Source organism: Patiria miniata, unplaced genomic scaffold (genome assembly GCF_015706575.1).
Source record: "Patiria miniata isolate m_02_andy unplaced genomic scaffold, ASM1570657v1 HiC_scaffold_22, whole genome shotgun sequence".
Lineage (NCBI taxonomy): Eukaryota > Metazoa > Echinodermata > Asteroidea > Valvatida > Asterinidae > Patiria > Patiria miniata.
In genome coordinates this window covers 5,707,733-5,727,584 of record NW_024037061.1, presented here as the reverse complement: position 1 = coordinate 5,727,584, position 19,852 = coordinate 5,707,733, and the positions used below count along the sequence as shown (strand labels likewise).

General features: G+C 37.8%; 1 protein-coding gene across 1 annotated transcript; it reads right to left on the bottom strand.

Annotated features, from left to right (window-relative positions):
• Positions 1 to 6,210: 6,210 nt before the first annotated feature.
• Positions 6,211 to 10,467, bottom strand: LOC119730847. Its single transcript, XM_038203900.1, has 3 exons — positions 10,208 to 10,467; positions 9,599 to 9,678; positions 6,211 to 7,382 (listed from the first exon to the last, which is right to left on the bottom strand). Exon 3 carries the CDS (start codon positions 7,181 to 7,183, stop codon positions 6,383 to 6,385), a length of 801 nt encoding a protein of 266 aa, XP_038059828.1. The 5' UTR covers positions 7,184 to 7,382; positions 9,599 to 9,678; positions 10,208 to 10,467; the 3' UTR covers positions 6,211 to 6,382.
• Between the last annotated feature and the right edge of the window lie 9,385 nt (positions 10,468 to 19,852).

The window sequence follows — 19,852 nt, the reverse complement described above, 5'->3', positions numbered from 1 at the left end:
TATTTACATAGGTTTCCCCGGCTATTTTAAACGTTTATCATTCGAATTCACCGTTTCTAATATTCAAATTCGTCCATGAGCATCGATGTAGTGCACTTCCAATGTTCAATTTCGTCTTTTGTCAGGCAATTTCAAATTCAGTTCCAGCAAATTCAAACAATGAGCACACGTTTTCGTCCCGGAGTATTTGATTTCGTCTCGTCTACGCCAAACGTTATTATTCAGAAATCAAAGTCGTCTAATTGATTTATATAAGACGAATTCGATCACTGAATGCTGCCATTCGACAACAGCTTTCACAAATTTGATCTTTAATGACAAATATTCTGGACCCTGTGACTAAAGAGGGTGACCGAACTTTGAAATGGAATGGTAAATGACTAAATTGGTTTTGTTTAAAGCGCGTGATTTTTTTCTCGGACGAAATTGAATGTTAGAATTGTTGAATTTGAATGAAAACCGTTATGAATAAAGGAAATGTCAAAAGCCACGAATCGATAACCCATAAATCCCGTAGTAATATGCCTAAAAACATTGAGTCTAACATATTTTAAGAAAATAAAATCAAACGTAATGACACATTTATGAAAAAATATGGAAATAAAAAAGTAAAGACTTATTCTTATTGGAGGCCTCTATGGCTTTGAAGACACTGCTATGAAGTATGACGAAATTTAACCAAATTATGTTTAAATTGTATGGAATGCATTAGACGAATTTGATTTCTGAATAACATGATTCTGCGTGGACGAGACGGAATCGCATACTCCGGGTCGAAATCGTGTGCTCATTGTTTGAATTTGTTGGGAGTAAATTTGAAGTTGCCTGACAAAAGACGAACTTATAAATTGGAAGTGCACTCAATCGATTTCAAGGTTGCTGGACGAATTTGAATATAAGAAACGGTGAATTCGAACGAAAAATGTTTTAAAATAGCCGGGAATAGTATCAATAAAAGTAACTATAGATTAATGTGAAGTTGTGCTCACGAGAGGGCGCACAACCAAACACGCTCAAAGACGGTTTGGTTGGCAATTTGAGAGCGGGGAAGATGGTTCGATAGACAAGCTGCACCACCTTGGTTGTTGACTTAAGTGCGGTATCCGCATCCTTGCTAGCCAGGGTATATAGTCTAACACTCGTACGTCGTAGACCCTGGCAAACGGAGTCCACAGTGGTAACCCCCACACCCGGTCATTATCACGCAGTGAAGACCGGATCCTCACACTGTTATTCCCATTAATAAATACCTTTATAACGAAATAAACTGTTAAAATGCTCCAATTTTGTGACTTTTTTTCCGGCGATATTTCCAGACTTTTTTGTGTTCATGTTCATGGGCCATATTTTAGCTTAACAGCTATAACGACGTAAACTCAACAGAAAGTGCTGCCGTAGCGAAACAAATTACAACAATGTTTTCATATCTTTACGTGATGGAGGAAGCTGAAATCTCGTTTACACATTCCTTGTGTCCGGAATTACAAAGATGCTTGGTTTAGGAAAGGTAAATATGTCGGTGGGTGAAGTGTTTCAAAAAAATCAATCGTAGATCGACGCTTTCGTCGTAAACATCCTCAGTATATACTGCACTGCTGTACGATGTCGTTTCAAAACTTCCTTATATACGCGCGCACACGCACGCATCCCTAGCAACTGTGTTGCGTACGCGCACGTCAATCTCACGCGATGGGGGTTGAGCGCATGTGCAGTGCTCAATTGTTAAAAGCTACCGCAGGACTGTTACTATATTTTGACCAATCACTGGCTTGCATGGGGCTGAACGGGGCTGGATCAATGCTGGTTCAGGGGCCATTTATTCGCTTGATCTTTGAAGCCGGTCCATTATCACCGTTAATGACCGGCCACGTGATCGAGTCTCGACCAATCAGAAACCAACAACTCTCCAAGGTATTTATTAATGCTCTTTCATTTAAACATTTTAACACTGTCGTTATTTAAAACAACAAGCTGAACCTGCGCTCCAGATAAAACAAACTATTGATTAACTATTACTATTTTCGCACGTGTGACGTTAAACCGCGTAAATAAACAGGATTGTTTAAGGAGCTTCTACAGAAACAGTGTCATGTGATCTGAGGATAGAAAGCGAATCATAGTGGTATCAGGACCAACGGGAGATAAGGAATGAATATGCAAGTGTCATAATAAAAACATAATTATTTGGTCAAACCATAAAATTAAGTGTATTTTTCGTTCGAATTCACCGTTTCCTATATTGACATTCGTCCAGCGACACTCGATTTAGTGCACTTCCAATGTTTAATTTCGTATGTTGTCACTTGTCAGACAAGTTGAAATTCAGTCCAAACTAATCCAAACAATGAGCACGCGTTTTCGACCCGAAGTATTCGATTTCGTCTCGTCTACGCCGAATCGTGTTATTCAGAAATCTTTACTTTTTTTGGTAACTCTCTTTGAGTTCAGTACTCTGCTGGTTCTAAAAATTGGTGATTATGGGGAAATAAGGAAAATGCTTTTGACTAATTTACTTCATACACATTTTAAATTGATTGATAAAAGAAAAAGAAGCATTTTCTGCATTTTAAATGAAACTGGCCGCTGCTGACCACTGAGAGACCCTTGACCTAAATATGCCAAAAACACATCAGGAACCGGCAGCACAGTTGTATAGGTTTTCCCGGCTATTTTAACACTTGTATCACACGAATTTCCTATATCGATACTTTAATTTCGTCCCCGAACATCGCCAAGCTCACTTCTCAATTTGAATTTCAGAAAGCCAGCACTAGATTTCATTTAAGGTTCAGTATAATTCAAATTGTTAGCATTCCGATTCGTCCAAAATCTTTGAAATTCGTCTCGTGAAGCCATCGGCGTTGAATTAACAAAGCAAATTCGTTTTTTGTCAATCGTTTTCATGTTGTTGTCATTACATTTTGTCCCTGGTGACTTAAATCTTATACGCTGCGCCCAATATTTAGACTTATTTGAAGAATTATGCTAATTAAAACAATGAAATTAAACATATATTTCCTTATATGTATAAATAAAAGTGGTTAGCTGTAATGTATGAATTTTTATTTCTGTGTTTCACAATTAACATTCGGGTCGAAAATTGACATTTTACAATATGCACTTATGACATGGACACTAAGCATTAAGTTCAAAGACCTTCTTAATGTTTTTCTTTGATAGACATACCTTATTTCTGTTGTTTTATTCATTTACATATATCAAAGAGCAACATTACGAAGGAGTTTGATCTTAATGCTTAATTTCCATATGCTAAGCAAAGAGCATATTATGAAAGTTCAATTTCTGATTTTAATGTTAATTGTCAAAGAAAACTCAAAACTTACAGCTATACTTTCATTTATAAGGAAATATTTGTTAAAAATTAAAATTTAATTAATGCGCAAACAAGTCCAAAGATTGGGCACATTTTTAATCGTAACGTTTCAAGTCACCAGAGACGAAATGTAACGACAAGAACATTAAAACGATGACAAAAAAACGAATTTGCTTTTTCAATTCAACGCCGATTGCTTCACGAGACGAATTTCAAAGATTTTGGACGAATCGGAATGCTAACAATTTGAATTATACTGAACCTTAAATGAAATCTAGTGGTGGCTTTTTGAAATTCAAATTGAAAATTGAGCTTGGCGATGTTCGGGGACGAAATTAAAGTATCGATATAGGGAATTCGTTTGATACAAGTGTTAAAATAGCTAGGAAAACCTATATTAAAATGATTTAAATCGTTACAAAAACGTGAGAAAATAGCTATTTGTCACGTTTGTCTGAAAATGACCACTACTGACCACTAAGTGATCTTTGACCCAAATCTGCCAAGACCCTATAAAGCGCTTGGACAAGGAAGCTTTCGACATAATACGGGAAAAATCGGCTGAAGAATGCGGCAGAAGAAGCCACGCCGCTCTTTGATTTTCACCAAATGACCGCTAGTGACCAATAGACCGCGTTGTTATTACTTTAAAAAAGACTTCTCATTGGAACGGTCCCACCCCCGGCCTAAGGCTTTTATCTTGAGCACGTTTATTATTTGTAAACACTTGTCACAAATGTCTTTTCTCTAAAGCCCAGAATTCAGCAACAATTTCACTGCAATATTTTATTCCCGTTAATTTGTCTTCATAAAGGTTTTTTGAGTAATCGGTTATTTGTTTTGACAATTTACGTCTTATTTAAAAGTTATTCCAATGACCTAAATTCATCATAAAAGGAACACACGAAGCTCGGATTTCGGATATTTTCCCTTGTATTTAAAATTGGACTCTGGCCTATTGGCGTAGACACCTGAAATTTAAATTTAAATGGATCTCTTTGTTTATATCATTTCCAGCCCTTGTTTCAAGTAGACCTGTTTATGCAAAGATTTTTCATGAAACAAATGGTTTATTGGGCACAAAGTGATTTATTTTAACCAATATATATTTCGGGCAAAAACCCCTCAAATTTCTTGATTTTTTTCAAGAAAATATCCAAAAGTATTGTGCGGCAGTGTAAATTACCTCATATTTTAATAATAGGTGGACATAAAAAAGTCGTCTGCTGTGATCAGTTGTGTCTCGCGAAGTGAACGGATTTTCTGACGAGTAGCCTAACGGAGGCTGTACGTATGATGAAAAATTAGTAGCGAAAAAGTGGATAAAAACACTTTTCCAACCCTTTGATGAAATTAGATTTTTAGTATGACAAAAAGTGATATTTTCTTAGCATGATAGAATTACAATAAATTCTATTGCAATTAGTTCTAGGTCAGGCCTGTTTTGTTCTAAATTGACCGGACTACCAGGTTCCTCCGCCGATGTAGAGATCTAACAATAAGTCGGCAATCGGCGTATATTTTCTCCAAAACGGACAGGCTAGTATAGCCTGTTAATATGATATTTGATAGAGACTATTTTACACATTAGGTGACCTAAATATACAACAAGCAAAGTTAATATATAAGCTTAAGCATGCAAAGAATTTGATTTTCGATTATGATCTGCTATATTTATTTCAATGCTGTCATTATTTACAATAATATAGAAATTCTAAAGAAATACATTAATATGATATTCGATAGAGACTATTTTACACATAAGGTGATCTAAATATACAAGAAGCAAAGTAAATATATAAGCTTAAGCATACATAGAATTTGATCTTCGAATGAGCAATATACTGGAAATGGCCGTCTGCTTTCTTTTCAATTGTATCTTTGCCTGGTTAACATTTGCAAAATTTAATAAAAGATGTGATTTCATAACGTTTTCAAACATTTGGTTGGAGATAATGCGCATATTCATTCCCACGCCCTGATCGAAAACTGCAGAGCAACCATGTGACATCTTAGCCCAGTCCAAGGACAAGCAGCCAACGTGTTGTACAAACAAATGAACAGACTAAGGAAATGCAGCTCCTACGTAACCGAGCTGAAAATAACCTTAAATAACCCGGTGAAGGGCAAAACCCAATGTTGACACCTTCCTGTCGCAAATTAAATTTTTTGAATAGAAGTTCTAAGATAAGATAAGTTTGCGGTAGCACCACGTAAATAAATCTCTTTTGTGAGTATGTGTGGTTCTGAAAAGAACCGGAGGGACTCAACGTTTCGAACAGTGTGCTCTGCCCGTCGTCAGGAGAATGAGGGATTCCAACGATGATGCGATGTTACAAGGATGGGTGTGGTGAGGCGTGAGAAGGATGCCTAAAAAAGACACATTAGGAACTGGCAAGATGGTATAATGGACCAATTTTTTTTTCAGTTTTTTTCAGTGGGTAACGGAAGAAATTGATATAATTAACACCCTGGGAAAGGCTGTGAAACGTTGGCACTCGGCAAAAACGTAAGTCCTGTAGATCGGATTCAACTTACTTATTAATTTGTCTAGAGTGATTAGAAACATTCAGTTGTTACATTCAGTTGTTAAGTTGTTATCGGAAAGATGGGGTCTAAATTTATTTCCAAAACTTAAACCAGCTTTTACTTTCTGTCGTACCATGAAATTCCTTCTTGTAGTTTTTGAAGGGATCATAGCTTTCCTGATTTACTTTGGCTAAAATATATGCTTGATTGCGGACACCTTCGAGTGCCTTTACTCTGGATATCCAACCTGTCTTGGCATCTGACCTTTCGGACTCAATCAACAAGTCCACATAATCCACGGTGCTCAGCGGGTTCGGCTTCAAAGCAATCTCTTCTAGACGCATCAAAATCCGATGAGAGTCAATTATCAAAAAACAAACACGTTTCTGGACCATGAGGAATTCTTCTGATAAGTTCTTTATGACTTGACTGAGCGACTCGTTTGTTTGCATTTCTGTTTCGCGTTGCTCAAGTATTTGGTGCACTTGCTGTACCTCTTCCAGTGTACGAACACCCTTTTTAATTTGGGGTTGCAAATCCATTAAATTTCGTCTCCAGTCGCTTCCGCTCCTCCAGAACTTCCTTTGTGAGAATTAGGCTCCTCGGGTCCAAGCTATTGAGAGCTTGGAAGAAGTTCTTCATCCCCATTCGCCAAAACATCCTGTCAAACATGTCTTCGTCGTCCGTATTTTTGTCTACGTACCTAGCAAAAAGAGCCGAGTTGTTGAACTTAAACATGCTGTCACTGCAAGGAATATCCGCTTCTTTAATTGCATCGAAAATACGGGGCTTCTGCCCATCACAGAAAGTGAGCAGGAGAAGTATGTTTGGGGAGATGTCTTTACCAAACACGGAAAGGATGAAATCAAAAACATACCGCTGTGTGTGGGTGAGGCGTGCCAGCGAAGACTGAGCAACAAAGCCTATAGCGTCTATGTGATCTACGTTGTGAGCCTCGGAATGAAGGAAGAAATCGCGTATCTGATCAAGGATGGCTCTGTCACGCCCAATACCTCTTGTGTCTCCAACGCCTGGCGTATCGATGATTGTCAACGTGTAAGGAACGTTGTGGTGTTGGTTTCCATAAATAGTGTAGGAAGATATGATTTGAGTTTGACTATGAGCCTGTGACTGTGGTCCCTCTCCTTGTTGGGGAATGATCTTGAAACGAAACCAGTCCTTCCAGTCTACTTTAAGGATAAAGTTGATCATGAAATCAATCAGTGTGCTCTTACCCCCACCTGTGGCCCCAACTAACATTATAACTTTGTGATGCTGAACCAAACCAGATCTCTTACTGAAGCTATAGCTACGGTACATAACGCTGGCAGGAACGGACTTTTGATCCAATGGAACCTTCAAAATAGTTGGTATCCCAGTGGACTCGCATCCCTTTGTGAATATTTCCGCATTTTCAGCAATTGTCTCGGTATATCTGGCAGACCGGTGACCTTGATCGGTTGTACCCTTTCCAGCTCTGCCACGCTCAGCCGGACTTTCTAATATCTGGCACCTGTGCCTGTATGGAAAAATAATAATACTAATAAGGCTATAGGCTTCTATTGAATTTGTAATGAAAACGAAGCCAACATTTATGTGTAACATTTACTGTACCTTCTGCTTAAACCTTTTAGGCCAGCCGGAACGATTCTTGTAACTTTTATTTTTGTTTTGGGGCAATTCCACGCTAACGAGGACAGACTCTCAATTTATTTTTACTTCTTTATCACTTCACAAGGGTGATGGGGGGGGGGGGGTTGCTGGAGTAGCTAACTAGCACCCTCCCCCGACAGGCCAATGTTTATAATTTACATAATGAATGCAATTGATCACGTTACCATGTTTGTATGTAAAGTAAAGGTTTCGATGAGATCGGATTCGATACCATAAAAAGGGCACCTTTTAATACAGTTTTGTTTTTATATTTATCTTTTCATTTATTTTTTGTGTAATGCAAAACCAAGTTTCTGATAAAAGTCAGGTGCTATGGTGAACGTCATCAAACCTAATCTATCAATTTAGCAGGGAAATTGTTTTTTTTCTGCTCACGACAGAAGCGATCCGGAGCTTTAATAAAAACCCCAATAATTGGGCATTAAAATAATATTAGTTTTGCCCTTCACCGACGTGTAAACACTGTATGCTCAGTGTGTTACCTCCCGAGTGAAAGTGAGAAACATCACTCGGGTGATGGGACTCTACCCGACCACCGAGCTTGCGGGATCCGTTGGCTGGTTCGATTCTGATGTAGCAGCGGGTACCGCAATGAAACTATTCGTCGGTGAAGGGCAAAACATAATATTGAATTTACATCACCCCGACGCAAATTCCATCTTTTGAATAGAATAATGGGGCACATTCAGCCGCCATTCTGTGTTCCTCATAGTATTGGTTGGTGACTGGAGCTCAAACGTTCTTCAAACATCAGGTTCAAGGTTCTGTTGCAATTTGTACATGACTGTTTGGTGATCGGGCACCAACCGATCATCCCTAAACAAATTTAACATGTTTGATTTCACCCGGTTGTTCGTTGTGCGGTCATAGCCTAGTGGGATTTCTGGAAAAAAAAAGCTCTATATAAGAATTTCGGGGCATTATAGGGGGTTATAGTTGGGAATAAGGCTTTTCGGCATAATTCAGGTACTAAGCTGAATCCGATAAAACTTTTCAAGCATTTAAAAAAAGTTTTTGACCGTTTAATTGGTATTAATCGTTAATACCTGCCGTGTAATATATTTATTCCAATATTTGTGTATAGATTGATTTATTTCTTTTAAGTATGTCTCAGGGATTCTATTTACATATCCTTACTTAAATAATATTTTCTAAATCATACCAGAGACCGGATGATGTGAGGACCTAACAAAGATCCAAAATGGCTACCATCATACTATAAAGTTGCGTGCATTTACCTTTTCCTCAGATATCATCAAGTAGTCTCGCCAAACGTCAGTATTGATGAGCTTCAAATTCACAAAGTTACTTACTGCTTACCCTCACAAAAATAAATGGGAAATTATGTGAAAAATGAGAACATCTTGATATTTAGCTATGAAAAAGAAAAACCCAAAATCAAAAAAAGGGGAAAATAAGGTGTCCGTAAATTGGACTAAAAAGTAGGTGAAGGATTGCCTACCGTGGGAGACTGGAACAAGGTCAAGAAAATACTCAAAATAAGAGATTATTGTTGTTTACACTAATAATGTCTACGTCAAAACGTTTTCTTACCAATAATTTTGTTAATTTTCTTGAACTTGTTCAAGTCTCTTACGTCAGGCAACCCTTCACCTACCTTTTAGCCCAATTTACGGACACCTATTTTTGTCCCCATTTTGTTTTCTGGACTAAATATCACAATGATACCACTGTTCACATGATTTTCCATTAATTTTTAATAGGGTAACTGTGCCACTAAGCAACTTGGTGAATTTGAAGCTCATCAATACTGAGGTTTGGCAAAACTACTTGATGATATCTGGAGACAAGATAAATGCGAGCAACTTTAGGGTAAAATAGTAGCCATTTTAGATCGTTACTATGTCTTAATATTATTCAGTCACATATATGCTTTAGAAAATGTTATTGAAGTTAGCATGTGTAAATTGAATCACCAAAATATGCTTAAAAGAAATATAAACATATACCCAAATATTGGAACAAATATATTACACGGTAGGTATTAACTGCCTGTTGTTTCGTGAACTCCCTTCGAAATGTCTTTGACTTGTTACCGACCTCTTGGTGGGGATCCGTCAACATTGGTTCTTCGTCTGCTTCCTGTTCATGCTGAGCCTCAGGTCTGGGTGCATGCACTCCTATTCAGATCAAACATCCAACATAATTGCTTCAATAAAAAATATATGTGAAACAGATTTAATAGCCTTCCCCTACGGAGGAAGAGGGAGTCATCCTCTTACTTTGTTATCAAATTATCTTTTGCAAAAGTCAGCTGTTTTTTGCAGGTTAGTTATCCAATATTTTGAAAGTGCTACAGGCAAAACTTCATTCAAAAATTGGTCCTTCATTTGGGTTTCTTTTTTTTTCTCACCCTGTAAAAATGGATTTATTTGACTAATTATGTTAACCGTGTGAAATCACTTTGTTCGATTCACTGCGTGCCTGACGGCCATGTAATATACCTAATACATGATAAAATATACCAAAACAAGCACAGTTAATATTAATCCGGAGCTTATTTTTCTGTTCAAAGTTTATAAAGTAATCAGTTGATTGCACACGTGTTTGTGAAATTTACTTTATTTCATACACATAACATCATTTTTCCCAAATAAAATAAGCTTATCTTCAGCTGACATACATGTTTAGGCAAAGACGTGTATTTACCATCCAGATATCTTGCAATATCAGCTCTTCCAATTGCAACTAATGCCGAACATAACTTGGGAACCTGCTGTTCAGCATTGATGGGTTGGGCTCGCGTCCATGTTGCAAGCATTTCGTAAGCTTGCATGACGACCTCTGTTGTGTATTTATTCGTAATGGTGCTTATATCTGGGTACGTAAAGTTGAGCTCAATAGCCAATTTTATCCAAGAAGTGCTAAGGTATTCAGCTACCTGATAGAGAGTTTTGTCATGTATGCATAGTTCTGAAAATAAAAAAAACCCACAAACTCGTTGTACAAAATGCGTTGACAGTCAGGCTGTCGAAAATTGTCTGCCTGATAAACCATGAATGCAATAAGTAAAATAAGTGACCCTGATGTTGATGGAACAGGTCATCCAAAGACACCGGTTGTGATCCCCCACAAATTTATGACCTGTCATAGTAATTTTGTTTTGGAATAATCACTTCAATAAAAATATGTTATTTCAGCCTGTTTTTTGAGCTAATTATTTTGAGTTGATTAAGAAAAACTTTCCTCGTGAGCTAGAACGTTTAGCCGTAGACCAATTTTGATATAATGGTTGAAGTGTGTGATTAAAGCTTTTCGTTTTATATCTCCATTTAACATTCGATGAAATTATTTAAGAACTGCGTTGATGTAGTTACATACAACGTTTGCTTTTTTATTTCCAGAAATGAATGGATTTGGGGGTTAATATTTTACAGCAAATATTGTTACACTGACCTGTTTAAATATTTGTTTTGATGGATGATGGAAAAAAAAGGAACAAAAATGCTCTTGTTTTAGTCTGGTTCCCTAACCCTACTTCAGATGAAACGGGTCAATTTATAAATGTCAAGATTGTCAGGTCAGGGAACCAGACTAACTGGCTTTCACCAGTTCACTGATGTGTAACCGATTACAATCAAAATGTGGACGAACTTCACATTTGGTAAATTAGGGACAGTATTTAAAAAAAAAGTGACAGCACACCAAGTGCCATGATTCCACATGAGGCTTCGGACTATTACTCACATACAGTCAATTTGTATTTCATAATCATTTTCTAGTTTTGCTTTTTGATTTTTGCAAGTGTTGTTATCTTTAATGCCAAAGACAAGTTCTCAATAGCCTCGGTAAGATTTAACACATTGATCTAACCTGGATAACGAATACACGGAAAAGAAAGGTTGAAGGAGATGAAACGTTTTGGTTTGAAGACATTTGTAGTCTCGCTCCTACTTGTAGACGGCCTGTCAGAAGGACCTGCTTCATCCTCTGTTAATGTAGGCCTACACGTAGCTTCAGCCTTAGCAGTCCTTTTATCTGCACTGCCAACAAGCTGTATTTTAGATCGTCGATTCATCCTGTGATGTTTCAGGTCCACATTGACTTCATTAGGAGAGCATCAACATGGAAGCAGCCAAGCAACTACACAGCTTGCAATCCTGCACTGATATCCACATTGGGAGCTCAAGTGCAGGGGAATATGAAAAAGAACAATGATGCTAGTTTGACTAACAAACTATCCAACATTTCACCAGTTAAATTTCGGTTCTCTAACCAAATTTGAAACAGAGTTTAAATTAGTTAATACCTGTCTAATATGGGTCAAGTGATGTTCTGGGGGTATGACTTGTGAAGGGAATGTAAACAAATGAAGAATTGTGATCATGCTTCAGGTGCTTTCTTCATCCATGAGCAAAGTTTGTCGACTGCGTATTCAGCAAAACCCATAAGGGACACCCTTATGTGTCTTGACTTACAACTGACGCCGTAGGTGTAGTGTATTCAAGCGATTATCAATCAACTTGGCACCAGAGCTCATTGATTTTAAACATGTCAACCTACTTAATCTTGTGGCTTAGTACAGGGCCCATGTTATTCAATTGTTTTAATGCAATCCTTGAAAGTGCACCTTTGTGTCTCATTTAACCTAATTTAAATTTTCAGTTTGTCATTTTTAAGGGTATCTTGGTGCCTTTCGTCTTTAATGCTAATACGAATGTCAATATATATGAGCAAAACTGTAATATCATTTCAGGCAGAAAATCAATGTTTAATACAGCTATTTTTTGCACCAAACGTTGCCAAAATTTTGGATACTTTGCTGTTGTAGTTTCATTTTCTTTGGTGATTCGTTGTTGTGTCATTACATGGCAGTAAGCCAATGAGCAAACTTTTCTCACAAATGTTTTCAATGAGCAAAATTCGGGTTTCACAATTTTAACAGAAAACACATAAGCTGAATAGAGTCTTCCTGAAATGACATCACAGCAACAGCGCCCTCAGTTGATCGGAAAAGCATGGACAATTTTAAATGTCTAAAGAAGTGGACAGTTTAATAAAATTAACCGAAAAGGGATGTCAAATAGCTTTCACACATTTATGAGGCTTTAAAGTTGCACAAAGTATGTTCCTAAGAAAAAGCCATTACATGGACCCTTTAATTCGTTCTGCCTTGATTAACATACTTTCGTTGTTCTAAGTGATATTCATTTATTGCAAAGTTTAACAATGCAATTGAGTGGAGTGAGGTTTGAACCTGCAACCTCCTGATTACCGTTCTGGTGCTCTACCAATTTAGCTATTGAGCGCTATGTTAGGGGTTGGGGGTTCCGCCACCATCTGGCTGGATAGCTCAGTCGGTACAGTTGGTAAGAGCACCGGAACGGTTTTTCTTTGTGAAACTCTTCAATTGTTATATTTCACCAAGCCAGTTTCCCTTTGTGGTTCATTTGAATATCGACTTTAATCTAGTTACAATCACAGAGAAGTACGGAAGCTTGAATTGCCTTCCGCGATACCGCGTTACCGTGATAATTTATCACAGAAATCCGGAATTCAAAGATAAATCCTTCCTCGATACCGCGTTACTGTGATAATTTATCACAGAAATCCAGAATTCAAAGATACGTATTCCTCGATTATGGGTTAATAGGATGTATGTCGCATGTCAACTTTACTGCAATATATGCCGTATGGAGAGCATCCTGGAATTGTTGATGAACCCTAATGTGGCGCAACCCCCAACGTGGCGCACTTTGATTTTTCGCCTCTGGTGCCTTAATTGCAAGCGACTTCAAGTACCCCATAACTTTTTAAGGTTACTTTTAGATTTAGATACGCAAACACGTGCAAACGAACCTGGAAATTACACAAAATATAAACGTCTGAAAAAGATGGACTGCTTTTCTATCGCTTTAAAGAAGGTGAGTGTGCTTCTAAGGCGTAAATAAACTACAAACAAAGTCTATAACGTAAAAATTCAAATTTGACTAAGTTCTACATTTTCGGTTACATGTTCGAAATGCGGCCTTTATTTGCGTAGGTAGTCCAGTAAATTTGCCACATTTATGGGGCTAGCCTAGAGAGTTACTCAAGTCAAGCCACGTCATGGCCATGATGGCCGTGCCGGCTAAACATACTAAATTATACCCCTTTAAAAGTGTCTTTTTATTCTCTTATATGAAGCGTAGTCCTAAACTACATTTTTTTAAAAATCGAATTAGACCCCTACCAGCATGTACATAATTATAGTTATTGGAAATTTTGAGGGGAATTATGTAGATAGTTCTAGTCGAGCGCGGGATGCGCTTATTTTTTCCGTACCACACGCTGTTAAGTGTTAGTTCGAAGTACGTTGAGTTGCAAGTCAGGTTCTCGGACTTTATTTTCCCGTATAAAAAATCCTCCAAACCACATATTGGTGAAAGAAAAATGTTCCAAATGAATAACAAATCTTTTTAAGAGAAAAAAAGATGTAAAGAAGAAGAAGAAGAAGAAAAAAATCCACTGAGAATTCGAACTCGCACCTCAGGATTTGTAATTCAACGTAGTATCCACTGCACTACAGCAGGGATCTCGATCGATGTAGTTGTTGTAAAACATTATATTATTGCATATATAGGGCCCTCCAGCATATTTCTATATTATACTAGAGAGCATGTGGTATGGAAAAAAATCGCGCGCGGGATTGATAGGAGCAAGTGGATGTGCGTAAAGGGCGCCCGCTACGGCGAATCGCTATTCCCCTCAGTGGACCGGGTGAGGGTACATAAACCGCAGCGCTAATTATGAATATATCGAGCTGCAGCTAAATCGACTTTCATAACATAGTCCCCCAATATTGTGTAAAGACTGCCCTTTTCCGTTCAAATGCCGTTTTTTCACCAGTGCTTACCCACAATATTTGCCAATCTAGAGTGCCCTTCTTTTGTTAACAATTAAGTACCCTTTTTCTGAACAATGGCCTTTTAAAAAACAACTTCGTGCCTTTTTTGTGTCAAGGCATTGGCCGTTACAGGTGCTTTTTATTTCGCGGATGTATCGCCCTGAAAAGCACCATATATTGTCCGTTATAGTGTGCATACTCGTCGGTTTTGAACAGCACCCCAATCGACAGATGGTACCAGCCCCCCCCCCCCCCCTCACTATTTGTTTTTATGGAGGCCAAGTGTCCGGGGAAGAAAAACATGTCTACATTTAAGCATGGATGTGCAAGTGCCCTTTTCAAGAACTTTAACCCCCCCCCCCAAAAAAAAGACCTTGCTACGCCCCTGCATAGACCTTCGGGATAACTTTGCGCAATTCCCAAAATTACCTAAAATACTCACAACTCTGCAAGGTATTGAAACACTTATCAAATTAAAAATTATTTCATAATAATCCGATGACTTTTGAGAGAAAATTACATGCAAAGATGATCACCCCTAAAAGAAGTCCATTGATGCCTGCGCTCCATTGCAAAATAAAGCAGTCTTAGGGCCTAATTTCATCCGAATTTCACAGAAGTACGAGCTCACAGACCTGCTGTTCACGGCTTCCACCTGTTTTTGTTGAGATCATGGCCCACAAATGCTCTAATAGCAAAAATAAAATAAAATAAAAAAAACACCCCACCCCCACCTTTTTGTTGCAGTCATGCAATATCATATTGCTTAATTAGCTTTACTCCTATTTATTTAAACACCTAGAGGAACTACATGTGACTATTTTTTTTCGAAAGTGTTGGTAGTTGCATGATAAAATGATGACTAAATGCCTATATGTACACGTACATGCACATAGCAGTCTACTAATTGTTTTGCCCATAATTATCTCAAGTAAACAAAAACCTGAATGATGTTAGTTAGCCGGTTTTCGGATTCTTGCGATTGGAATTTGAGTTCAGTAATGGCTCCTGTTATTGCTGAAGTGTTTTCCTTCAATATTTTACCCAATTCATGTATCTGTTTCACAAGTAAGGATATAGGGTCTGCCACAGTTTCTTGGTTTTTTTATGGGGAGATGCTTGCTTGGAACTGTCAGATGGAAGGTCAGATGGAAGGTTTCCTGTATACTCGATTGAAATGAGACCTTTCTCATGCAGCTCATTTAATTTGGATTGAAGTGCCAGGTAGTCATGAAAATCATCAATGAGTACAGCCCTCTTCTTATTTCTTAGTGAAGTGATAATTTCCGCAAATTTGATCCCGATACCCGGTAAAGTCAATTGTTTCAGGGACGCCTTATTTATGTTTATGGTCATGTTGGGAAAACAATTTATTTGCTGTTTTTACAGAGAGTTTGAAATCTGCTATAATACAAATGGTAAATACCGTATCGCTCACTTATTAGTTTACTGCAAGCGCCACTGTCGGGAGTGATATGCAACACAACAGTTTGACCTGACTTGCAGTAATTTTTTGAAAAACCGAAGCTGGCTGATTTTAGCAGTTCATTGGCTTTTCCAAAAACGCACCTCGCAGCAAGGCTTATAGCAGATCTCTGTTTATTTATACAATATAAATATATAATTCATACAAAATGATTAATCTTAGAAAGCGTGCTAATGATTTGTTGCTTTTCCTTTTGAGGACAACAACGAGGGATATTAAAGCTAAAATAACTCTATGATAGAACTTACAAGTCCAACAGACGCCGAGCTTGTAATTTTGAAAAGTACGGCGTAGTGTAAGTTTTGGCAAGTGTTCAGCACGCAACAGTTTATACTCGTCGCCAATGTTGTGTCCTAGTATATTTACCAATACCAAGGAGGAGTCGCACTGGAGTCGCACAGTTGAACCGCCTGGGGAAAGGGTTGACACAGAAGACAAACCACATGTACACAGGTGTAGGTTCATGGAACGACTGACTGTACTGGGTCGCATGCAGCAGGCAGCATGGCCCAAGTCACGCCTGACTGGTTTATTACGTAATGTGCATACTGGTCACAACAACATTTACATGAAGCTAAGAATCATTGTTTGTATTGTGCATGTGAATCGTTTAATCATTTACATTCTACATATAAGAATACTCAACTTGGCTTCGATACATTTTTTTGGTTGTTAAATGATGGATTAAATAAGTCAACGAAAACAAATATTTCAATTCAAAATCTATTACTAGGATTTATAATTTGAACCAGAGTTAAAACAACAAATGTTTCATTTTTCAAAGAGTAATCTTTCGTCCTCTACAATTGCAATCACATCAGCAATAAGTTTCATTTCAAAATCAAAAATCAAATTTCAAAACTCGCTAATCTCTTCAACCCTAATAAGGTGCCACATAATGGGTCTCACATTTCTCATAAACTTCATTTACCTGTCTTTAATAATAGACATAATTTCCAGCGCCTTGAGTACCTAATTGTTGGTAGATACGTGCGCTTTATAAGACTCCAGTATTATAGTGTCTCATACAAAATGAGAAAAGTTCACTTACTTAACATCTGAATAATAGTTATAATAATACTCAAAAAAGAATATTTGAATGACTTTTTAGAGTATAACTTGTGAATCAGTGTAAATGCTCAAAATGTGTGCAAAGAGTGAACTGTGATCTCAAAGTTTAAAGATTTTTTTTTGTGTACATCAAATTTTGAATATCATTATACACTTTTTAGTTTCTTATGGTTACAATTATACGTACATCCCACTGTCACATTAAAAAGTCACGTATATGAGCATTAGTAAATAACCAGAAAGGGATGCACCGAATTAAAGAGAAAACCTTGCCAAAAGTCAAGATAGGACTGGTACCAAAGACCCTGATTTATAATTTACACCACAACTAAAAGAACATTTTTTTCAAAGAGTAATCTTTCGTCCTGTACCAATCACATCAGCAATAAGTCTCATTTCAAAACCAACTTTCAAAAGTCTATAATTTCTGCTAAAATGAGTAGAGTTCAATAACTGAATATTTTGAATACTACATTTTTTTTGAATATTTGAACAATCGTTAATGCTCCGAAATTTTGTGCAAAGTGAACTGTGATCTTGAAATTTGAAGAAAACGTTTTTTAATATACATTAAATTTTGAATATATACATTTTTTTAAAAGTGTAATTATTTATACTCCCCTCTGTCACATTAAAAATGCACGTAGGAGCATTAGTAAATACCAAGAAACTGACCTGCCGAATTAAAGAGATAACCTTGCTTACAATCAACATACGACTGGTTTTAAAGTATAACTGGTGAAAAATTATTAATGCTCAAATTTTGTCAAAATTGAACTGTGATCGTGAAATTTGAAGTTTTTTCTCTTTTTAAAAATATGTACATGAAATTTTGAATATACACACTTTTTAGTTATTTAAAAAATTATATTCTGTCACATTTCACAGGCACATAGCAGCATTAGTAAATACCTAGAAACGGACCTATCGATTTGAAGAGAAAACAATGCTCGAAGTCCAGATAGGATTCGTACCAAATACCCTGTGAAATTATTCCGCCTGAATGGAGAAAAAACACTTCACTGAAGATGTTGTTGAAGTATGAACCCGCAGGCACACTTTTCACAATTGTAATTAGCAACGGAATCCAGGTAAGAGACCCCAACATGTGCAAATGTTTTTCTCTGTTTTTCAAGAATATAATATCAGTCACTGAGCTAAATCGTAAACGGGTAATTTCTCATGCACCCTACTTAAGATTCTTGAGCAATGTTATCGCTTTAAATGATAAACATGGACAAAACGCAGATGATGGGCCTGCAAGGAAGAACTTGTTTTTTTTTCCCGTATGGAGTACAATGCATTTTATAGGCTATCCTTCACAATGGATAAAGCAACAGTTTCCGGTATGAATTGTGTGTCTTGAGATTTAGGATTTCCCAGCGTCAAAATGTATCGATGCAAAGCAGCAAACTGTTTTTATTCATGAAGCGTCCGATCGATGACACTACCAGTTCATTGTTGTTGATCCCGACATCGAAAGGCCCACATCCACGCCCTGTTCATAGGCTGATGTCTAGTCGCGCCGCACAGGTTGCTCAGACTCCTGCCATCATGGGCAAGTCAGGAAATAATTGGAGTTTTTGTTTAATTTCTTTCTTTAAAATCACAGTTACGGATTACAACATTGTAGATTCTTTTATAATGTCTTTAAGTCAATTTGCCCCTAAAATTAATGCAAAGCAAAGAAATCTTTTAACTTCATTAGCTGAGATGACCGTATTTAAATGATGACAGTATCTTCATCATCACAGGCGCGGTTCTAAAGGGGGGCGCCTGGGGGCTTTAGCCTCCCTATAATTGTGTCTAGCTCCCCCCCGAAACCCCCCCCCCCAAAAAAAAAAACCAATCCACAAAAAGGTGACTTCACATGCGAACGGTCGTGAGAAGGGGGCATTTGTACCCTTTAAGGTAATACAGTGTGCATGGTTGTAGGTTTTTATCCGCGCTCCCCATTGAAAATACATGCCCCACCTAATTGATTTTCGGAGGCCTAAGTATTCGGAGAAAATAACCGGTCTATATTTCAGCACGCCTCCCTGTAAACAAATGCTGGATCCACCCCTGCTAGCCCCCCCCCCCCTAGTCTCCGCGCCTGTTTGCAAGTAGGGAGGCTGTGTCAAGACTAGGGGTTGTTTCGGTAAACACTTGTTGAAAAACCTGAAAGGACATCGTCACAGCTCATGGATATTCAAATGTGATTAGCACAATGTGATACCTCTCAAATGCAAACAGTGCCTTCCCGTAGGTATAGGAAGCCTTGGGAACAATTTGATCAATCATGAGGTGTGACGATGTCACATTGGTTGTTCTCGAACAGAGCCTTCTCAATATAGACCTTGATTTCACCAATAATTAACTCACCATCGTCAACTGCATCCTCTGCGTAGCCAGGTGTGTCAGGCGACTCGGTAGTCGGGATTCCAGCCGTCTGTTCTCCCCGTGACTCGGACGCACTGTCCCGGTCTACTGCGATTTCATTTCCTGGCCGATGATGACGGCTGGGGCGTTTCTCTCGCACTCGCCTCTTGAGAAACCACCCCCAGACAAACTGCGTGTTGTACAGTTTTGAATAAAGACATGTATAGATGGGTGGTATTTGGGCACCAAAGTTTCCCTACCAAAATAGTTTTTAAGGCGCAGTTTTGTTTACATTTTTAGTTCAATATTATGTCCATGGAATATCAGCATCTTCGGTACAGATTCTGGTCCATGTTGAGTTGGTAAAATTCACTCAAGAATTTCACACCAACTTTTGACGTTATGACTCGTCGGCATGAAGTGGATGTGGAAATGACCTAAGTAAATTGCCTTAGTTGTCCGTGAAGTGCTTGGATGCACTCGACATTATTTCAACATTTTTATCGGTAATTTACCTTAACCTACCGGAAATATAACCTTAATTGATTTA

What these genes read in the sequence shown, in the direction of transcription:
- LOC119730847 (XM_038203900.1), bottom strand. Translation starts at nt 7,183, where the DNA reads ATGTACCGTAGCTATAGCTTCAGTAAGAGATCTGGTTTGGTTCAGCAT.